The 18,822-nt window shown below is 50.3% G+C and overlaps 1 protein-coding gene across 2 annotated transcripts in view; it reads left to right on the top strand.

Moving 5' to 3' along the window:
- The window catches only part of XYLB (xylulokinase), a 47,001-nt gene that overhangs the window by 13,691 nt on the left and 14,488 nt on the right, over nucleotides 1-18,822 (top strand). For both annotated transcript variants that reach the window (XM_032459196.1, XM_032459197.1), the window contains exons 5-15: nucleotides 165-251; nucleotides 1,057-1,185; nucleotides 1,982-2,047; nucleotides 3,332-3,404; nucleotides 5,074-5,192; nucleotides 6,297-6,378; nucleotides 9,148-9,188; nucleotides 9,750-9,865; nucleotides 10,596-10,711; nucleotides 11,400-11,473; nucleotides 15,650-15,746. In XM_032459196.1, coding sequence (XP_032315087.1) covers nucleotides 165-251; nucleotides 1,057-1,185; nucleotides 1,982-2,047; nucleotides 3,332-3,404; nucleotides 5,074-5,192; nucleotides 6,297-6,378; nucleotides 9,148-9,188; nucleotides 9,750-9,865; nucleotides 10,596-10,711; nucleotides 11,400-11,473; nucleotides 15,650-15,746 — 1,000 coding nt within the window. The remainder of the gene's footprint in view (nucleotides 1-164; nucleotides 252-1,056; nucleotides 1,186-1,981; nucleotides 2,048-3,331; nucleotides 3,405-5,073; nucleotides 5,193-6,296; nucleotides 6,379-9,147; nucleotides 9,189-9,749; nucleotides 9,866-10,595; nucleotides 10,712-11,399; nucleotides 11,474-15,649; nucleotides 15,747-18,822) is intronic.

The following is an 18,822-nucleotide window of genomic DNA, read 5'->3' as shown; positions in this document are numbered from 1 at the left end:
GAAAACCGAGTCTCATAAAGGCGATGAGCTCTGTGACTTAGGACTGGTAGGGGCAGGCTTGGAGCCCAGTTCTTGGGCGTGTGGTTTGGGGTCTTCCTGGGTCTCCAGGAGGCTGACACAGGTGTGTGGCTGCATGAACATGGGATTGGGTTTTCCTTCGGCAGCAACATGGAAGTGTGTACTGGAAGGCCGGGGCCAGCCGGGTGCTGACAAGCCTGTTACCGGACCTCCTGTTACATGAGCAGCTACAGGTAACTTTGGCCATGTCATGGGAGTCTGAGAAACTTATATGTAGATGGGGGAGAGGTGTGTGGGCCCTGAAGACTGGGGCTTTTGTGCATCCTCAAGGCCGTGGGAAGGTGGCTTGAGCAGTAGTCCTGGAGCCTGGTCGGCCCTGGCTGCCTGCAGTGGGCATCCCTGCTGTCCGGACAGAGGCTCAGGTGCTGACAGCCCTCATCTCATGGGTTCCCTCCAGCCCAGCACGACCCTGGAGAGTTCCCTGCTCAGGACTCTCCCCCTGGGGCATGATGCCTCCTGGTGATGCTGGGAAGGCAGGCTCTGGCCTCTCCTCTTCTCCCAGGCTCCACATGCCTCGCAAACACTCTCACCTGCCCATTTCTAGTGTCACTTGTTTTCAGTGCCTTGCTTTAAATTTAACCTACATTACCAAGCCATGCTTTGGGCTTGCGATACTGTTAAGATAACATACGGAGTTTGGTACCAGAGTTTTGTTAAAAGTGCTTGTTGAATTCTGTTTTAAAATTTTTGTAAATATATAGATGTCTGTCTATATATAGATGTTTGGGGTGTTCCCGGGACACCCGGCCAAGGGGGCAGCTCAGGTGCCAGAACATTCAACCTTGAGCTTTCTGGGGAGAGACCCTGCTGGGGCGGCCTGAGGTTTGGGCACGAAGGGCTTGCCCAGGGGTCTTCCCAGGTCACATTCAGGGGAGAGGCGTCAAGCCGGCTGTGATGGACAGTGTGACTGCCAGTGCCAGGCGGCCCTCAGCGTCAGCAGGTGGAGCTCACGCCTGTGCTTTTGCCCCTTCCTTCCAGGCCTGTTTCTCCATCACTGACTGCCCGGTGTGGATGGACTCCAGCACCACAGCCCAGTGCCGCCAGCTGGAGGCCGCCGTGGGCGGGGCCCAGGCTCTCAGCGGCCTCACCGGGTCTCGTGCCTATGAGGTGGGCAGCGCCCACCAGGGGCTGGGGACTGGGGCTGGTCCAGGAGGAAGGTCTGGTTGCTGACTCTGAGCCCTTCTTCCTGGGTGTCTGGGAGGACACAGCCCCTGGGTGGATCCCGTGAGGCCATGTGAGTGTGGCCCCATGGAGCCAGGACTGGGCACTCTGGTCCCTGGTTCTGAGCAAGGCCAACTGTTGCCCATCAAGCAAGGGCAGGCCCTCTCTCACTGCTCCCAGGTCAGAGCTGAGGGATGAACTCAGCTGGGATGTATGTTGGGGGTGATGATGGCACCTCGGTTTCATCCTCTCTAACCTGGAGGTAAAAATAACACTTACATTTTGGGCAGTTTTGAAGCTGAAAGGAGTCAGGGCATCTAAGATACTCAGTGCAGCTCCTAGAAAAGTGAAAAAATAAGAATGCCTCTTTCCTGGCTTCAGCCACGGTCCCATCCCATCCCACGGGGTGGCTGCTGTTGGCCCAGTTGGGGTCATGTGGCCCTCCCTGGAGTGGAGGTCCAAGCCTCTACCTGGGCCACCCAAAGTAGGAAGAATGTGGGTGGGGAAATACACAAGTCCCCTGCCCGGGTACCCTTGGTCAGAGCAGACACCGTGCCGTGTGAGGAGTGAGGCTTTTATTACTGAGGGTGTTCAGCAGATACCAAGCATTTCCAGACTTGAGGCCTTTTAAAGCTTTCATTATACTGACTAATATTCAGAGCATGCTACACCAACCTCACTTTGTAGAGTTGATCATTCCATCTAGGATTTGCGTTTTTGAGAATTTGCGCTCTTTTTCCAGCGATTTACAGGAAACCAAATTGCAAAGATTTACCAGCAGAAGCCCGAGGCCTACTCACACACGGAGGTGGGTTAAATGTTCCTCTTTGATTCAAAGTCACAGTTGGATTCCTTTTGTAATACTTAGCCTTTAGCATAAATACATCTCCTGTGCATTGGCTAAAAATATTGATTAGCAGACATTCAAAATGATACATTGAGTTTGCTTTTTTCTTATTGCCAGGCTTTTTCCAAAGAGGAGGGAAAGAATGGAGCTGTGGGAAGGGGAAGTCAGGGGCTCTCCTGACCAGAAGGGTGGAGGTCAGGTCGTGATGGGAGCAAGGGGGCCAACTGAGTAGGAGGTCTGGGTGCCTGGTAGGCTCTGTCCACTCACTTTCCTGTGGTTGATGCACGATGGCTACCAGGCCCTTGGCTGGTGTGGGGTCAGGGTTTCCTTGGGAAATTTGTAAAGCTGGACCAATGTGTCTCCAGCTGTGACCCTTCAACCACAGTCTGCATCGCAGGAACCCAGGTTCATTCCTTGATCCACAGTTGCTGAAAGCCAGCACACGGTGTCCCCTGAGAAGCAGCTCAACGTCCCGGCTCGTGACTGTCATCTCTGAGTAACCAGACAATGATCAGCTTGTCTTAAACCAGAGTGTTTTTTTAAAGTTAACCTGCAGTTTATTATTTAATGATTCAAGTTTCCAGATTACTCTGCAACATGAGCCGTTAATGTCGGTTTTGGGTGGAAGGAGTGATAAAAATTCTCCAAGTTCTGTGTGTGGAACAAAGGTGGCCCAGCTGGGGACAGGAGGGATGGCATTCCCTCCCCTGGTCCAAGGGCCCATGATTCCCCTGTGGAAGCACAGACCCTCAGGCTGACGTTGGAAACCCCTTGTCAGTTCCTCCTGCTCACATTTGGGGTCTGTGGCTTCCGAGGGACCAGCTTTCACTCTACTTATTCTGAGCCCCCACGACTGTCTCTGTTGGTTCTGAGGCCTGTGACCACGCATCCCACTTCCCTTGTGACTAGATACAAAGACCACGGAAATGGAGGAAGGAAGTCAGGGCACCACACTCCCCGGCATGTGGATTCTGGGAGGAAAACCTGCTTCCTTAAGCATGGCCTTTCCATAAGGTTTTATGGCCCATCAGAAACTGCAGAGCGAAGGAGTCAGTTCTTGGTATTCCAGCCACTCAGGATGCTCTTATGTGGGCTCCTCTCTTTCTGCCATCACTGGGATATCTTGCTCAAAGTTCCCACTTCCCTCACCGATTTAAAACTCTTGTCATCTTATGTGGGTATCAGAAGTCTTCAGTTGCTTATGGAAGTGAATCATACATCTCCCCGTGTTTCTCTCTTTTACAGAGAATTTCCTTGGTCAGTAGTTTTGCTGCTTCCCTGTTCCTTGGGTCTTACTCCCCTATTGATCACAGCGATGGTGAGTCGTCAGAGTGCAGGGTACTGGCCTATTCAGCAGGCGTGCGGGCAGCGTGAGCTTCAGCCACCCCAGTGGGCGCTGGTCTTCCAGCTCTATCATCTGTTGCCCAGAACGGAGTGTATCAGTTATCTTTTGCTGTGTAACAAGTGACCCCAGCGCTTAGCAGCCAAGGACCATAAATGTTTATAATCTCACAGTTTCTGAAGGTCAGGAATCTGGAAGTGGCTTAGCTAGATGGTTCTGGTTCAGGCTCTCATGAGGTGGCAGTCAGGCTGGCAGCCAGCACTGCATGGTCATCTAAAGCCTTGACTGGGGCTGGGGGATCCACGTGGGGCCCCCCATATGATAGCGGGACTCCCCCCAGCAAGGGACGAGCAGAAGCTGCAAAGTCTTCTACACCCTAACCTTGGGAGGGGCATACCTTACTTCTGCCCCGTTCCTGGTCACAGAGACCGACGGGCACAGGGAGAGGGGACCTCACAAGGTGCGACCACCAGGACTCGGGGATAAGCAGGGGCCATCTTGGAGCCCAGCTCCCACAGGGAGTCATTTATTGATGCTTTTGTTCACTTTTGGGGACTGCATGAGAGTGGTGAGCTTCTGGAGTCAAAACCCTGACAAGAAGAAATGCAGATGATGCCAGTGAGGAAGGAGAGCCAGTAGGAGGTTGCAGAAGGAGCTCTTGGCTGAGGCCAGACTGAAAGGATGACCAAGGAGGGAGGAGAGTGTGGAGCAAAAGCCCTGGCCTGGGAGGGCATCTTCGGGAGAGCCTTGAAATGTTTGAGTGCGGTCGTGTGCCAGACATTGTCCAAGTTTTCAGGGAGAGAAAGTAAGGTGACTAAGGAATGGTCCCCAAGCTTTGCTCCCAGCCCTCCAGCACAGAACCCAGCTCCTGGGAGCTCAGACTGTCAGAACCCTAAGCCTGTGTCCCGCTGTGTTCTCCGCACTCCCCCAGGTTGTGAAGCACTTGCTGCTGGGGAAAGTCACGCCACTGCTCCAGACATTCCTGAGCTCACCCTCAAGTGGGCCTCCACCCTGTTCCCCTCCCTGTCCCCTCCCAAGTTACCTCCTAATTGTCCAGCCGTCTGGCCATCTCATGTGGACGAATGACCCGAGCAGTGCGCGGCCCACAGTCTGCCTCCACCTGGGCTCTGGATTCTCCCCCTTCAAAGCCTGGGGAGAAGTAGATCTTTTTAGGGAAAACTTAGCTGATCTTAGCAATGAGCATTTGGACGTTTAGAGGCATCTGAGAGCTTTCCAGGAAAAGTAAGACGCGATATTGGGAAATCCCTGAGGGCTGACCCACGTAGCACCAGGGCTGCCTCTGAGCAGACACCTTGAACCCCAGGGGACACGCAGAGTCCTCATCGACGTTGCTGGGAGCTCCCTTCCCCCGGCCGGGTCTCAGAGCGGCAGGTTTCGAGGGTAACTGTGGGATTTGAGCCTCTAAGGAACATCTGGAGGAGGTAAGGCCATGTTTTTTCAAGGGCCCTGCTGGCCTCTGGTTCTCTGGTTCCAGAGGGACCCAGGGACACTGTGTACATTCCATCGGGAAAGAACTCCAGGTATGAGTTTGCTGCGAGAGAATGATCTGCCCTTTGCCAGACTTGCACATTTTTATGAAAGAGCCCTTTTCAAGATTTCTATTTCTTGTGCCTTCCCTCCTTAGGTTCTGGAATGAATTTGTTGCGGATCCAGGACAAAGTCTGGTCGCAGGCCTGCCTTGCAGCCTGCGCACCTCATTTGGAGGAGAAGCTCGGCCCAGCGGTGCCATCCTGCTCGGTCGTGGTGGGTCCTCTGTCCAGTGATGTGGCTCATTTGAGAGCAGCTGGCAGCTACTGGGGAAGCGTGTAGTGCACGTGTGCACACACACACTCCCATTCATTTACACACGGGCATACACACAGGGGACTTTTAGTCTAGTATAAGACAAGTGTTTGACGTAAGTGAAATGTCTGGATAAGGGCCCGTGCACTCAGGTACTCAGCTGTGTGTATAGATTCCTGCCTTGTGGCGATGGGGTGGGGAGGTGGACTTCGGAAAATTGCACTAAAGATTTATTAGAATAGGAAAAGACAATTGAAGGCATAAGTTCTGGGTGATTGCACACCTTAGGGAAAAATACACAGAATGTTGAAATGCTGGGGCTAGAGACCACCACTGAAGCTTGAAGCAGGCAGTAGATGGCTTATTCCAATGTGAATCCAAAATTCTGCTGGACGGAGCAAGATTTTCTTCCTAGACAACAGGAAATTCCATCATTTGTTTTAAACTTTGGAACTAAGAGAAAGGGAAAGGGGAAGAAAAGCTTCCTTTTCATAACCATGCTTTCTAAAAACTGTAGGTCTGTCCGGAAGGTGTCCCTGCCCTCTGATCCCACAGCCCCTCTTGGAGGGACCCTGAGAGCTGTAGTTCCTGGCAGTCCCCCCCCCCCCACAGTGCCTTTTCTTGGTTTATTTTCTTTAGAGCATTGACCTCTGCACATGCGTGTCTGATTACTTTTAATCTGGTTGCTGGGCGTGTGTGTAAGGCATTATCTACTTCCATGAGTTTGTTTAATGGTTTCCTCCATTTATTTAGAAAGAAAAAAAAAAAAGAAAGCTAGATCCAGAAATTTGGAGCATACAGTGCTAGTCCACATTGGGGACTGGTTTGTTCTAGTTGCTTTGAGTCTGGAGACAGTGGGATGACCTCACGTTCATGGTTCCAGCCCTGTGCTGGGCTCCTGGCGGTTTGTGAACAGGAGGGATGTCCCCTGGTTGCAACATGTGTGATGCGACTCTAGGCTCCACCCAGGCCTGTAACCTTGCTGTGGCCTGAGGTGTGGGCTGGACGGCTGTGCTGAGCAGGCGGGGTTTGCCTCAGCAGAGCGTACCCGCTTTCTCTCCTCAGGGGTCCATTTCTTCCTACTACGTCAGGCGCTATGGGTTTTCTTCAGGATGCAAAGTGGTGGCCTTCACTGGGGACAACCCAGGTGAGTACCTCATGGGATTTTGCCCTCCGTGTAGCCTGCCTTGATCCTTGCTTAGACATTGGAGAATGCCAGTCGCCCTCGCTGGCCTCCTGCCCCACTGCTGGCCTGAACTCTGACTTCTTGTGCCTGCCCCACCTTGGCCCCGACTCTGCCCCCAGAGCCTTGGAGGGCTGCCCCCATCAGATGAAACTGATCAGTGATTGAGGCAGACAGGCGTGGACACCCCTCCCTGACCTGCCTTTTCTGTTCCAAGCTAAAAAATCTGTTCCTCCAGCCCTTACTCTAGGACCCAATTTTCAGGCTTTGCCCCATCATTTGACCTGTAGGTATAACTTATTCCTCATCCAAACCCGTTGTCTCCTCTTCCTCCCCCTCTTCTCCTGTGGGGGTTCCTGAGATCTTTCCTGGAGGGGCTGTCAGTTCTCAAAAGAAAAGGCCAGTGGCCATACCGAGTACAACTGGACCTCACCCACCCCTGCAGCCCTTTTCCCAATCAGGGTTGCAGGATAGAGTGAAAACAAATATTGGTCAGCCAGTTAAACGTGAATTCCGAAGAATGACAAATGATTCTGTAGTGTAGATATGTCCCAGGCAGTATTTGAATTTCCGACAACAACAAATGATTTTTCAGTGTAAGTGTGTCCCAGATGTTGCTTCTCTGAAGCTCAAATTTGACTTCTGAGCAGCCTCTATTTCATCTGGCATTTCAACCCTAAATCGCCATCCTCGGCAGCCATTCCTGCTCGAAGGAATTGAGTCTCAGGTCCAGGGGAGATTTGGGCTGCTGCGCGGTGGAGGAGGGGGTCTGACTTCAGCCCTCCCCTCGTTTTCACGGCCACCAGCCTCTCTGTACTTCCCTACTCCGGTTGTACAGGTGAGAAGGACGTGGACAGCAAAAATAAAAAGAGAGGCACATGTGTCTAGGGGTGGAGCTGAAGGTCTTAAAATTCATTCCTGACGATGATGCTGGTGATGACAGTCCATATTTTCTGCAGGATCTGTGTGCACTGTTGTGATCAGGAAAAAAACATTTAAGTCGGCGCCACTCCTGTTTCTGCACCACTATGAATAACACTCGTGGTGCTCCCAGGTCTGCTTTGGGGCTGAGGGCACAGTGAGGACGTCCCCACCACTCCTGTGGTTGTGCCAGTGTCCGGGCTGTGACCCCTCCCTTCTGGGACGGCCTCCACTCTGACATCTGGGGGGAACAGGCGAGGGCCTCCCTGTTCTTGAGCAGTTTCTGTGGAACATCACACAGAGCCCTGTTGTCAAGGCACAAACACGAACACAACAGGACCCCGCCCTCCCCCGTGTTCCCGGCTGAGATGAAGTGGAGACAGGCTGGTGGACAGTGGCCTGATTTGAGGGGCAGCTCCCAGTTCCCGACAGCTGTAAGAGTTGGGGGGTGTCCAGTCTCCCTCAGAAAAGACCAGAACGGTCGGTGCACAAGCACTAATTCAGGACAGTTCTACACTTAGTGGGCCATGTTTGTTTTCCTTTCAAAATGAAAATACCTTCATCAAGTCTCATTAGAAGACTGCATATTCTTACACCTACTCTATTATAACTAGAAGAGTGTCAGGGAGAATCACGGTCCTGCTTTTTAACCCCTGAAGTATGAGCTTCTGTGCATGTTGAGAGGGAACGACAGGGAAGCAGCCTCCTAATCTTTCCTTTTGGACTGTGGTTTCAGGCTGTTGAAGATACCAGATAGCCTTCAGCCAGTCCCACCCTAAGTCTGACCTTCAGTTTGTTGCTGTCTTAAATAATGCATTCGTATTACGCTTTTTTTTCTTATTCACAAAGGATATCTTCTCACTTGCCGACAAAAATTTTAAATACTGACAACCCAAAGGAAGGATGTAAAAATCATCTGCAATCCTTTAACCCAGAGATAACACCGTTACAATTTTGAGGGCTGCCCTTCCAACCTTCTTTTTCTATGCCCATAAATAAACATATTTTATTTGAACAAACCAGGGCAATTTTTTTATGCAACATCCCTAGTTGTTGTCTAAAGTTTCGTTGTTCTGGCATTTACCTTGTCCGTCTCCCTTGGATGGAGGTGGCAGATGGAGGTAGGCATGGCTTCCAGAGTTTAGACAGTGCAAACGTTATCTTGTCCCTTGTCCCTGAGGGACAAGCTCTTGGAGGTAGGATTCCTGAATCCAAGGCTCCAACACACCCTGCTGATTGTACCTCAGGAGCAATGTGTGAGGACACCTGTTCCAACCCACGTTTCTCATTTATTCATTCATTCATTCACTCATCGTTTACTGAGCACCTGCTCCATGGCAGGCCTTCTTTCAGTTCCGGGGTGTATCAGTGAGCAAGGCAGGTGAGCATTGCTGTCGTGGGCCTCACATAAGGGGGACAGTCAACAAAACCTTGCCCCTTTCCATACCGCTGTGGTAGGGGAGAGCCCCTCCCTCCTGCCTTGCCGTGGTCTTCCTCTGCCATTTGTGTCCTGGTGTCTTGACTTGGCCCCCTTGGTTCTGTGTGCTCCTGGGAGCGCCTGACTGGTGGGTGGGGAGTTTGGACCCCTTTAGATGAGGTTTCCCAGCCCAAGTCAGAGGCCCTGATTACAGAGACTCCCCCTGCTGGCCCTTGGGGCCTCTGGAGCCCTCAGGTCACCCTGTTCCTAACTTTACCCTAGCTTGTGGATTGGGGTGGGAGGTGGGTGCTGCGCTGCCATTCGGGGCGTGACTGGTTTGTTTTGTATCTCCCGTGTGACCTCCAGCTAACCACAGCCTCCCCTCCCATTCTCAGCGTCGCTGGCCGGCATGAGGCTGGAGGAAGGTGACATTGCGGTAAGGTGACCTCTTACACCCACAGACGGGCTCAGCTCTTTCTGCCCTGGGGATGAGGGTGCTAGGTCTTGGCAGCATCTTTGGTGCCTGTCAAGAGCTTTCAGGGTCAAAAGGCAGCTGAGGGAGGAGACAGGGAGACCCAGGCCGCAGGACCTGTCCACATCTCCTCTCTTAAAGCGCGGCTGCCTTTGCTGAGCAGACAGTCCCCTGCCTGCCTTGACAGTGGCCAGACCTGGCGAGCACAGTGGCAGAAGAGTCAGACCTCAGGCCAGAGGATTGTGAGATCCTGAGGTGATAGACATAACGCAGGCTTTTCTGGGTTTGGTGAACCAGTCATCACCCAAACCATTAGTTAGAGGCTGTTGTGGTAAGTTCTAGAAAATCGACCGGAATCCAAGCAGCTGACTCTGGACTCATCTGGTGTGGGAGGGTCAGAAGAGGTTTCTCTGAGGAGGTGACATTTACTCCGAGGTCTGCAGCGTGAGGAGGGAAGCGGCAGGGTCAGGGCGGGTGGAGCTGGGCGGAGATGGAGGCACCTCACCTCTGCCCTTCCCTCCCCAGGTCAGCCTGGGCACCAGCGACACCCTGTTTCTCTGGCTCCAGGAGCCCACGCCCGCCCTGGAAGGCCACATCTTCTGCAGCCCAGTGGACCCCCAGCACTACATGGCGCTTCTGTGGTAGGCTGGGTGGGGAAGGCCACGTGGCGCCCCCACAGGTCATTCCACTGCAGCGGGGACCCCAGGGACTCACTGCTGAGAGCAGCGTTGGGTGGGAAGCCACCTAGGACCTGGAGTCTCTCCCAAACCCAGCTACAAATCCCACCCCCAACAGCTGTGTCCTGTGTGGCCTGAGGCCCATCTGAGCCACACTTTGCTGGTTAAAAGAGAGTAAGAGGTTTACTTCACGGTGTTGATATGACGTGTCTGGCATGTGGTGGACCTTTGACTAATGGTAGTAAGGATGTCCTGCTTCCTGACCATTCTCAGGGATCTGCTCTGAACGCTTCAAACAGGCATTTGGGGACCCACTGGAAGCTACTGAGGAAGGTTTTTCTGGCCTCTGAGCTCCAGGAACCATTGGAGAATATGTGGGTCTGGTAAATCTAGCCAGCCCCGCTCCTGTCCAGATGGTACAATGTGCTGAAACCACGTGCCCGTCTCTCCCTGGGGCTCTTCTGTGGCGACCTCCTCTGTAAACAGCCCAAGACAAGTGTGCTTCCTGGTGACTCCCAGGGACGTGTGCTGTGCCTGACACCTGAGGAGGAACCTCAGATCCCTGTCTGTGCCCTGGCTGGGGTTGTGGTCCAGCCTGACCTGCAACCCCTCTACCTGAGACTTTTCACCAAAACCCCTGGGTCTGGTCAGCAAGCCCTGGGTCCCTCCCTCAGGGTTGTGTGCACTTCTACAGCTTTAAAAATGGCTCCCTCATGAGAGAGAAGATCCGTGATGAGTCTGCTTCCCGTTCCTGGGGCGAGTTCTCCAAGGCGCTGCAGTCCACGGAGATGGGGAACGGCGGAAACCTGGGTAGGCTGTTTGGGGGTGCCCGGGCCTGTGAAGGGGCAGCAGCTGCTGGTGGGAGGGGCAGGGCCTGCGGCCCCCTGAGTACAGGGAGAGGTGAGCCAGGGAGAAGCCAAAGGGAGCCCTGCCTGTGCCCCTTGAAGCCCCTGGTGGCATCAGACACGGCAGCCCCAGTGCCCGCTCTACCCCGGTGTGTCCCCACACGCAGCATTCTGCCCCAGACACAAGGTCCTGTCAGGAGAGGTGCCCAGCTGGGGGGCAGGCCTTCTGAGCAGGGAGGGGAGAAACCTCCCTTGGTCAAACCTGTGCTGCTGGCATTTTAGGGTTAGTGGGGCAGCTGCCTACTGGCCTGGGCTGCCAGGTGAGAGTAGGAAGAACTGCTTCTAAGAAGAGCTAGCCCAGAGTGGGGAGGGTATAGCTCAGTGGTAGAGCGCATGCTTGGCATGCACGAGGTCCTAGGTTCAATCCCCAGGACCTCTGTTAAATAAATCAATAAAGCTAAAGAAAAGCTAGCCTAGGCCTTTCCAGTTGCCCTCTGTCCTGCTGAGAGTACTCACAGGTCCCATCCACGGGGCGAGGGGCCTGGGGGACAGGGATAGAGGGCCATCTCTCCCTGCTGTTTCCTAAGGCTACCTAGAACCTGATCTCCCGTTTCTGATCACTGATAGCTAATTTCTCCCTGGTCTTGTTTCAGGTTTTTATTTTGACGTAATGGAGATCACCCCTGAAATTATTGGCCGTCATAGGTTTACTGCAGAAAACCGAGAGGTACGTGCATCATTGGTCTTAGAGCTACGTTGGCTCCATTTTTGACTATTTAACAAATGCCTATCAAATTATGCTAGTTTTAGGGACCTTATTCATTCACTCAGCTATTGATAAAACACTTAAAATTTGTTTTCTTTATTGCAGTATAGTTGATTTACAATATTGTGTTAGTTTCAAGTGTACAGAAAAGTTATTCTGTTATTTTTTTCAGATTTCATTCCGTTTTAGGTTATTAGATACTGCATATAATTCTGTGTTATGCAGTAAACACTTGTTGCTTATCTATTTTATGTATAGTAGTTTGTATCTGTTAATCTCATATTCCTGATATGTCCCTCCCTCCCTCCCTCCCTCCCTCTCCCCTTTGGTAACCAGAAGTTTATTTTCTATATCAGTGAGCCTGTTTCTGTTTTGTATATGGATTCATTCGCGTTATTTTTAGATTCTACATGTAGGTGATATCATACAGTATTTTTGTTTCTCTGACTTACTTCACTAGGCATAATGTTCTCTAGGTCCATCCATGTTGCTGCAAATGGCAATATTTTATTCTTTTAAATGGTTGAGTAGTATTCCTCTGTGTGTGTGTGTGTGTGTGTGTGTGTGTCTGTGTCTGTGTGTGTACACGTATGTACGTACCACATCTTCTGTATCCATTCAGTTGCTGATGGGCACTTGGGTTGTTTCCATGTCTGGGCTGTTATAAAATAGTGCTGCTGTGAACATTGGGTTTCATGTATCTTTTTGAATTAGAATTTTCATTTCTTCTGGATATGTACCCAGGAGTGGGATTCCTGGATTGTATGGTAGCTCTATTTTCAATTTTTTAAGGAACCTCCATACTGTTTTCCATAGTGGCTGCACTGAACTACATTCCCACCAACAGTGTAGAAGGGTTCCCTTTTCTCTACACCCTCTTCAGCATTTATTATTTGTAGACTTTTTGATGATAGCCATTCTGACCAGTATGAGGTAATACCTCATTGTGGTTTTGATTTGCGTTTGTCTAATAATTAGCACTTTTGAGCATCTTTTCATGTGTCTGTTGGCCATCTATCTGTATGTCTTCTTTGGAGAAATTTCTGTTTAGGTCTTCTGCCCATTTTTTTGATTGGGTTATTTGTTTCTTTTGTTATTGAGCTATATGAGCTGTTTGTATATTTTGAAAATTAAGCCCTTGTTGATTGCATCATTTGCAAATATTTTCTCCCATTCTGTGGGTTTTTTCATTTCATTGATTTATGTCAGAGAATGTTTTGTCTATGTTCTCTTGTAGGAGTTTTCTGGTGTCATGTCTTATATTTAGGTCTTTAAACTATTTTATGTTTATTTTTGTATATGGAGTGAAGAAATATTCTAATTTCATTGATTTACATGTAGGCGTCCAGCTTTTCCAACACCGCTTGCTGAAGAGACTGTCTTTTCTCCATTGTACAGTCTTGCTTCCTTTGTTGTAGATTAATTGGCCATGGGTGTGTGGGTTGATTTCTGGACTCTCTGTTCTGTTCCATTGATCTGTTTTTGTGTCAGTACTCCTCTGTTTTGATTACCGTAGCTTTGTAGTATAATCTGAAGTCTGGAAGGGTTATGCCTTTAGCTTTGTTCTTTTTCCTCAGGATTGCTTTGGCAATTCTGGGCCTTTTGTGGTTCCATATAAATTTTAGGATTATTTGTTCCAGTTCTGTGAAAAATGTCATAGGCATTTTGATAGGGATCACATTAAATCTGTAGATTGTTTTGGGTAGTATTTTAACATTAATTCCTCCAATCCAAGAGCCTGGGATAGCTTTCCATTTCTTTGAATCATCTTCAATTTCCTTTATCATTGTTTTATATCAGCATATAGGTCATTCACCTCCTTGGTTAAGTTTATTCCTAGAGGTTTTTGTTTTTTGTTTTTTTGATGTGATTTTAAATGGGATTCTTTTTTTTTTTTACTTTCTTCCTGATATTTTATTATTAGTGTAAAGAAATATAACAGATTTCTGTATATTAATCTTGTATCCTGCTACTTGCTGAATTAATTTATTGGTTCTAACAGCTTTTGTGTGGGAACTTTAGGGTTCTCTATGGAGTTTCATGTCATCTGCAAATAGTGACGGTTTTACCTCTTCCCTTCCAATTTGGATCCCTTTTACTTCTTTCTCTTGTCTGATTGCTGTGGCTGGGACTATGCTGAGTAGAAGTGATGAGAGTGGGCATCCTTGTCTTATTCCTGAATTTAGCAGGAAGGGTTTCAGATTTCACTGTTGGGTATTATGTTGGCAGTCGGTTTGTCATAATAAAACATACTTCTGATGTGCCAGGGTGCACGCTAGGTGCTGGGTTATCAGCAGGATCTAAGACAGATGTCATACTTCCTCACAAAGAGGGGCACGAGACACCAAAGGATCCTCCCCGAGCTAACGTGCGCTCCCACGGACGTCACTGAGCATCACAGAGCCTGTTTCCTTGGCGAGCCTTATACTACACCTCCCACCTCCAGACCATGAATTTCCTCCTGATTGAAAGAGCTTCTGGGACAGGAGGCACCAACATTTGCGGGCATTTATTAGGCCCAGTTTAGTTCCAGGTGCTGTGCTGGCGGGTTTCTGTATGTTCCTGATTTCCTCTCAAAGCAACTCTGTGAATTAGTAGTATCCCCTGTACAGCTGGAGAGATTGAGGCTCAGAGAGGTGAATAAGGCGTCCGATGCACGGGGGCGTGGGTGGTGGAGGGGGATTTGGTCGATACTTGCTGCTTGGAATTGATTTTTCTGTGAGACACTTGGTTGCCAGAGTCATCGCCACGTTTTCGATTGGACCTGAGAGACATTTCTGACCCTAAAAAAACGTCTGGGGAGCTTTAGTAAGTGACTCTGCCTAGTGACTGTAGCAGTTAGGGTTGTGTTGGAGTATACGGCCGGTGCTGGCATGGCATACTGAGTGGTAGATGGAAAGCTTTATGTAAAGTGTAGGGAGTTCATCTCAGTCTCCTGATGGGGGTCAGTTTGGTTTCTGACATTCATGGAAAGAAGATATGCCTGTTCTCCTTTGTGTAAAGCTGTCTAGGTTTGTTAAGGAGAAGGTGGTTTTCTTTGTTCATTCATTCTGTCCACAGATATGTGTGAGTGGTGCCAGGCACTGGGGACACAAAGGAGAGCAAGACAGGGGGATCACTGCTCCACAGACGGAGCCCAGCGTCCGGGAGTATGTAATCAAATGAGTGCACACACGATGTGGTGTGGGATGCGGCCGAGATGGGAAGGGACGGGAGCAGGGGAAAGCAGGGGTGGGCCAGGGACTTGCCCTGGGTGGGGTAACCAGGTGGGCCTCCCTGAGGAGGTGGCCTGGAGGTGGAGACTTGAGGGATGAGAGGGACCCCACACGGGAAGTGTGGGCAAACTCCCAGCAGAGGGAGCAGTTTGAGGAACGGAAAGCAGGTGAGTGGGGTTGGAGCGGTTCCCCAGGGAGGGGGTGGCACTGTCCATCACTGGTCTCAGGAGCTGGGGGGACGGCTAGGCTGGAGCTGGTGCTGTTCGGCATTAGCTGGAAGGGTGTGCCGCAGCGTGCGTTCCCAGCACATGCCCCTGGCTCTCCCTGAGTGAGCGTCAGCTGCGGAGTCCAGGCCCTGTTGTCTGCTTTCTAACAACCCTAAGGCAGGGACCACCATCACCTCACTTTTGTTAAGAAAGACAGTGAGGCTCAGCAAGGTTTATGTAACTTATTCGAGGTCACTGAGGCTCAGCAAGATTTATGTAACTTATCCAAGGTCACAGAGCTGATCAGCAGAGACAGAACTTGAACCCTCGTCGACGTGAGACTGAGTTCTCTGATGCTCTGACTCCCCACAGTGATAAGCGCCTGAGGCTGTGAGCGCGTGCGTGCGTGCGTGCGTGCGTGCAGTGCGTGTGTGTGAGTGTCTGACAGGCAAAGTTAGTTGTTCAAGAGCCCAACTGTGGATGAGCTCCAGTGGAGGCCTGAGTCGTGGGCTCCAAATCTGGGCTGTGGTTTAAAAAGACTCCACACACATACACACAGACACACACACCACACAGCAGACACACACATACAACACACACACACCATACATGCCACACACCTATACACACCCACACACACACACCCCACACCACATACACGCAGTGAGTGGACAACGAGAGTTCCTCACTCTGTGCCCACTTTCTCCTGGGGACAGGTCTCAGCATTCCCTGGGGATGTGGAGATTCGAGCACTGATCGAAGGACAGTTCATGGCCAAGAAGATTCATGCTGAGGGCCTGGGCTATCGAGTCAGTAAGTGAGCTGCTGCTGGTGGGCTGTGTTTTGGGTTGGGGGCCAAGGGTCCTGCCCATACCCTGAAGGCTTGAGACCGTTCTTGGCCATCAGGCCGGGCTTAGTGGCCACTCTGTTAAGACTCCATTACAAGGGCCTCGTGCAAGAGGGAGGTGGAGCCTGGTCCCTGTGTGTGTGTATTTGTCCCTCTGGGCAGCTGCTGCTGTCAAGAGAAAGTAGAAAACTCCTGAAGCTCGTGCTCGAGGGCTTCCTCTTGATACGTTTCTGGATAATCCAAGTTCTGTGTAGTTTATATTTTATGCTTTAGGATGCTTTAAAAATAAGCACTAGGTAAACCTTTTGGAAAATCTGTTAGGCAGCGTTGACTAAGGCTGCATACATGCCTGCCCAGCAGCCTCACCTCCCGGCAGGTGCATGACAGGGACGTGTGCACGTGTTTGCTGTAGACGGATGGGACACTGGCCGTGGCCCTGAGCTTAGCAGCCCCACGCTGGAAACAGCCCAATGTCCGTTGATGGTAGACAGGATAAATGCATCGTGGGGTGTTCAGGCGACATGATACTGCACAGAAATGAAAGTGAACCAGCCTCAGCCACCCGCAGTAAAGTGGACGAATCTCACAAATGAAAATGGTGAACAAAAGAAGACAAACCCAAAAGTACGTGTGGCAGATTCCCCAGGTGTCAAATTCAAAGGCAGACAAAGCTATCTGCTGTTGTTAGAAGTCGGGGTAGTTAGTAATTACCTTCTGGGGGGCCTGGGGTGCCTCTGGGGTGCTGGTGAGGTTCTGTTTCATGGGTTACACAGGAGTGTTTAGTTGTGAAAATGTGTCCAGCTGTCAGCTTATGCAGTGTATGTGTTTCAGGTTGTGTGTTGTAGTTTAAACTAAACTTTTTAATAGAATGAACTCTGTAAACACTCCCACTCCTCTCCATCCCACCACTCAAAGTGTAAAAAGGTCTCCAAAGTTCTCCAAAGACTTCAAAGCTCCCTGAGAAATGAGACCTGGTGAGCAGGGCGGGTGTGTGTGTGTGTGTGTGTGTGTGTGTGTGTGTGTGTGTGTGTGTGTGCTGAGATGGGTGCGAGTGCCTGGCAGGAGGGTTTTCCGGTGGTCAGGAGGGGACACTCTGGGGAGCTCTCACCCCCAGCCCAGTCTGCAGGGAGAGGCAGTGAGGGTGGAGGGCTCCTCCTGGGCTCGGGGGCGGGGGGTGGTGGTGGTGGTTAGTGCGGTCATATCATCATCCCCAGCCTTGGAAGGGATTCTTGTGCAAAACCGCATTAAGTTACCTATCCTCTTATCAAGCGTAGGAGCAGAATCAAACCTGTCCTGCCAGCTCTGCTGGGTTCCCTCTCCAACAAGGTCACATGAATGAACACACTTGAACCCAGAAAGGGCTGCACAAAGGGGAGGCATCATCCTGCCCGCTGCCGTGTGGGCTGACTTCTTAGCATTTTTTCTTTTCTTTTTTTCTAATGGAGGTACTGGGGATTGAACCCAGGACCTCGTACGCGCTAGGCATGTGCTCTGCCGCTGAGCTGTGCTGCCCCCATCACATTTTCTCTTGATCAGTCATAATCTCACCTTAATAACGTCTAAGGAGAATAAAAAGGCATTTGAAGTAAGACTGATGATCATGATAATAATAGCTGCCAACATTTATTGAGCACCTACTGTGTGCCCAGCCTGGTACCTAAGTACTTTATTAATAAAAACAGTGTCTCTGGGGTATCACTCCTGCTTCACAAGTAGGAAACCAAGACTCAGAGCGTTCCATCACTTGCTAGAGGCTGGAGAGCTTCTGAACCAAGCCAGTCTGTCTGCAGACTCTGGGTTCTTAACCGCTGGGCTACATCTGCTTCTTTAAGGAATGATCATTCTTTTGATGTTTAGACACCATTACATGTGTGCACCCAGCTGGGCAGGGCTAAAGCCATGGTCCCTTTTCAGCTTGTCTCTATGTACATTTCGTTTAGGTTGACTTAAAAGAGCAATAAAGCCTTATAAGAGCAAGTCTGCAAAATAAAGAGAAGAAAACTACCTTTAGTCCCGTCCCCTCTCCCCAGCCACCTGCATCCTCTAGAAGTATTTTCTTCCAGTCTCCTTTATGACCTTATTTTCATAAAACCATAGTCCTGTTCCCTTTGTACCTACAAAGGGTACATTCAAACCCAGAAGTGTGTCAAAGCATTCTACGTGGTGCTTTCCATCACTCCCGGCTGACTTTTCCGGCAGTCGGCAATAGAGCACATTTTGCTTTTCCAGTGTGGAATCACACCACAACATCTTCCCTCGTCCTGGATTGTTTCCTTAGCAGGCTGACATTCCTTCCCCTTTCTCCAGCCCAGGCACTCTTCTGATGGCTGGGGATGAGGGTGGGGGAGGCTGACAGGAGGCTGCAGGGGCTTACAACATTTATTTGTTTTTAAATACTTGCATAATAAAGGAACGCCTCTTCTTGTGAAAGAGTCCCGTGACACGGAATTTAGGGATCTAAGCAGATCTAAGAGATTACAGAGCTCTCTCAGTCTCTGTTTTCCCTCCCTGCCCCCAGCTTCCACAACAGCGCTTACCCAGAGTCCTTGGGGGAGGGTGGGGGTGGGGAGCAGTAGCTCTGTGTTTGAGACCTCTACGTTTCACCAGCACCACCCAATGCTTGGCAGGTTTCTCTGTCCTGGTAGTTTATGTCCCTCTGGAGGGTTACTACGCCACCTACCTTGCATGGCAGGTACAGCAAGTCAGCACTTTAGAGCTCATCTCTCCTGGGAATTTAATTTATTTAAACTTCTTGGCTTTACAACTTTTTGATAGCATTACATAAAAATATGTTTTTGTTTGTTTGTTTAGTCTGCAGTCTTTCATTGTTAACAGCACAAGGGCTGTGCTTTCTTGACCATCTCCATTTTAACCTGAAATGGAACTGTATGTCTTTCTCTAGACGGAGGTTTATTATTTTTTATTGTGAAAAATATCATGCATACAGTAGCATATATGCTCCATACAGCTAATTGTATAGCATATTAATAAATCAAACACTTGTTCCTGAACACTCTGGTTAAGAACTAGAACATTGAAGGG

The sequence above is a fragment of the Camelus ferus genome, chromosome 17 (assembly GCF_009834535.1).
Source record: "Camelus ferus isolate YT-003-E chromosome 17, BCGSAC_Cfer_1.0, whole genome shotgun sequence".
Taxonomy (NCBI): Eukaryota; Metazoa; Chordata; class Mammalia; order Artiodactyla; family Camelidae; genus Camelus; species Camelus ferus.
Note: the sequence above shows the minus strand (reverse complement) of the source record. Positions and strands in the feature narration are given on the sequence as shown.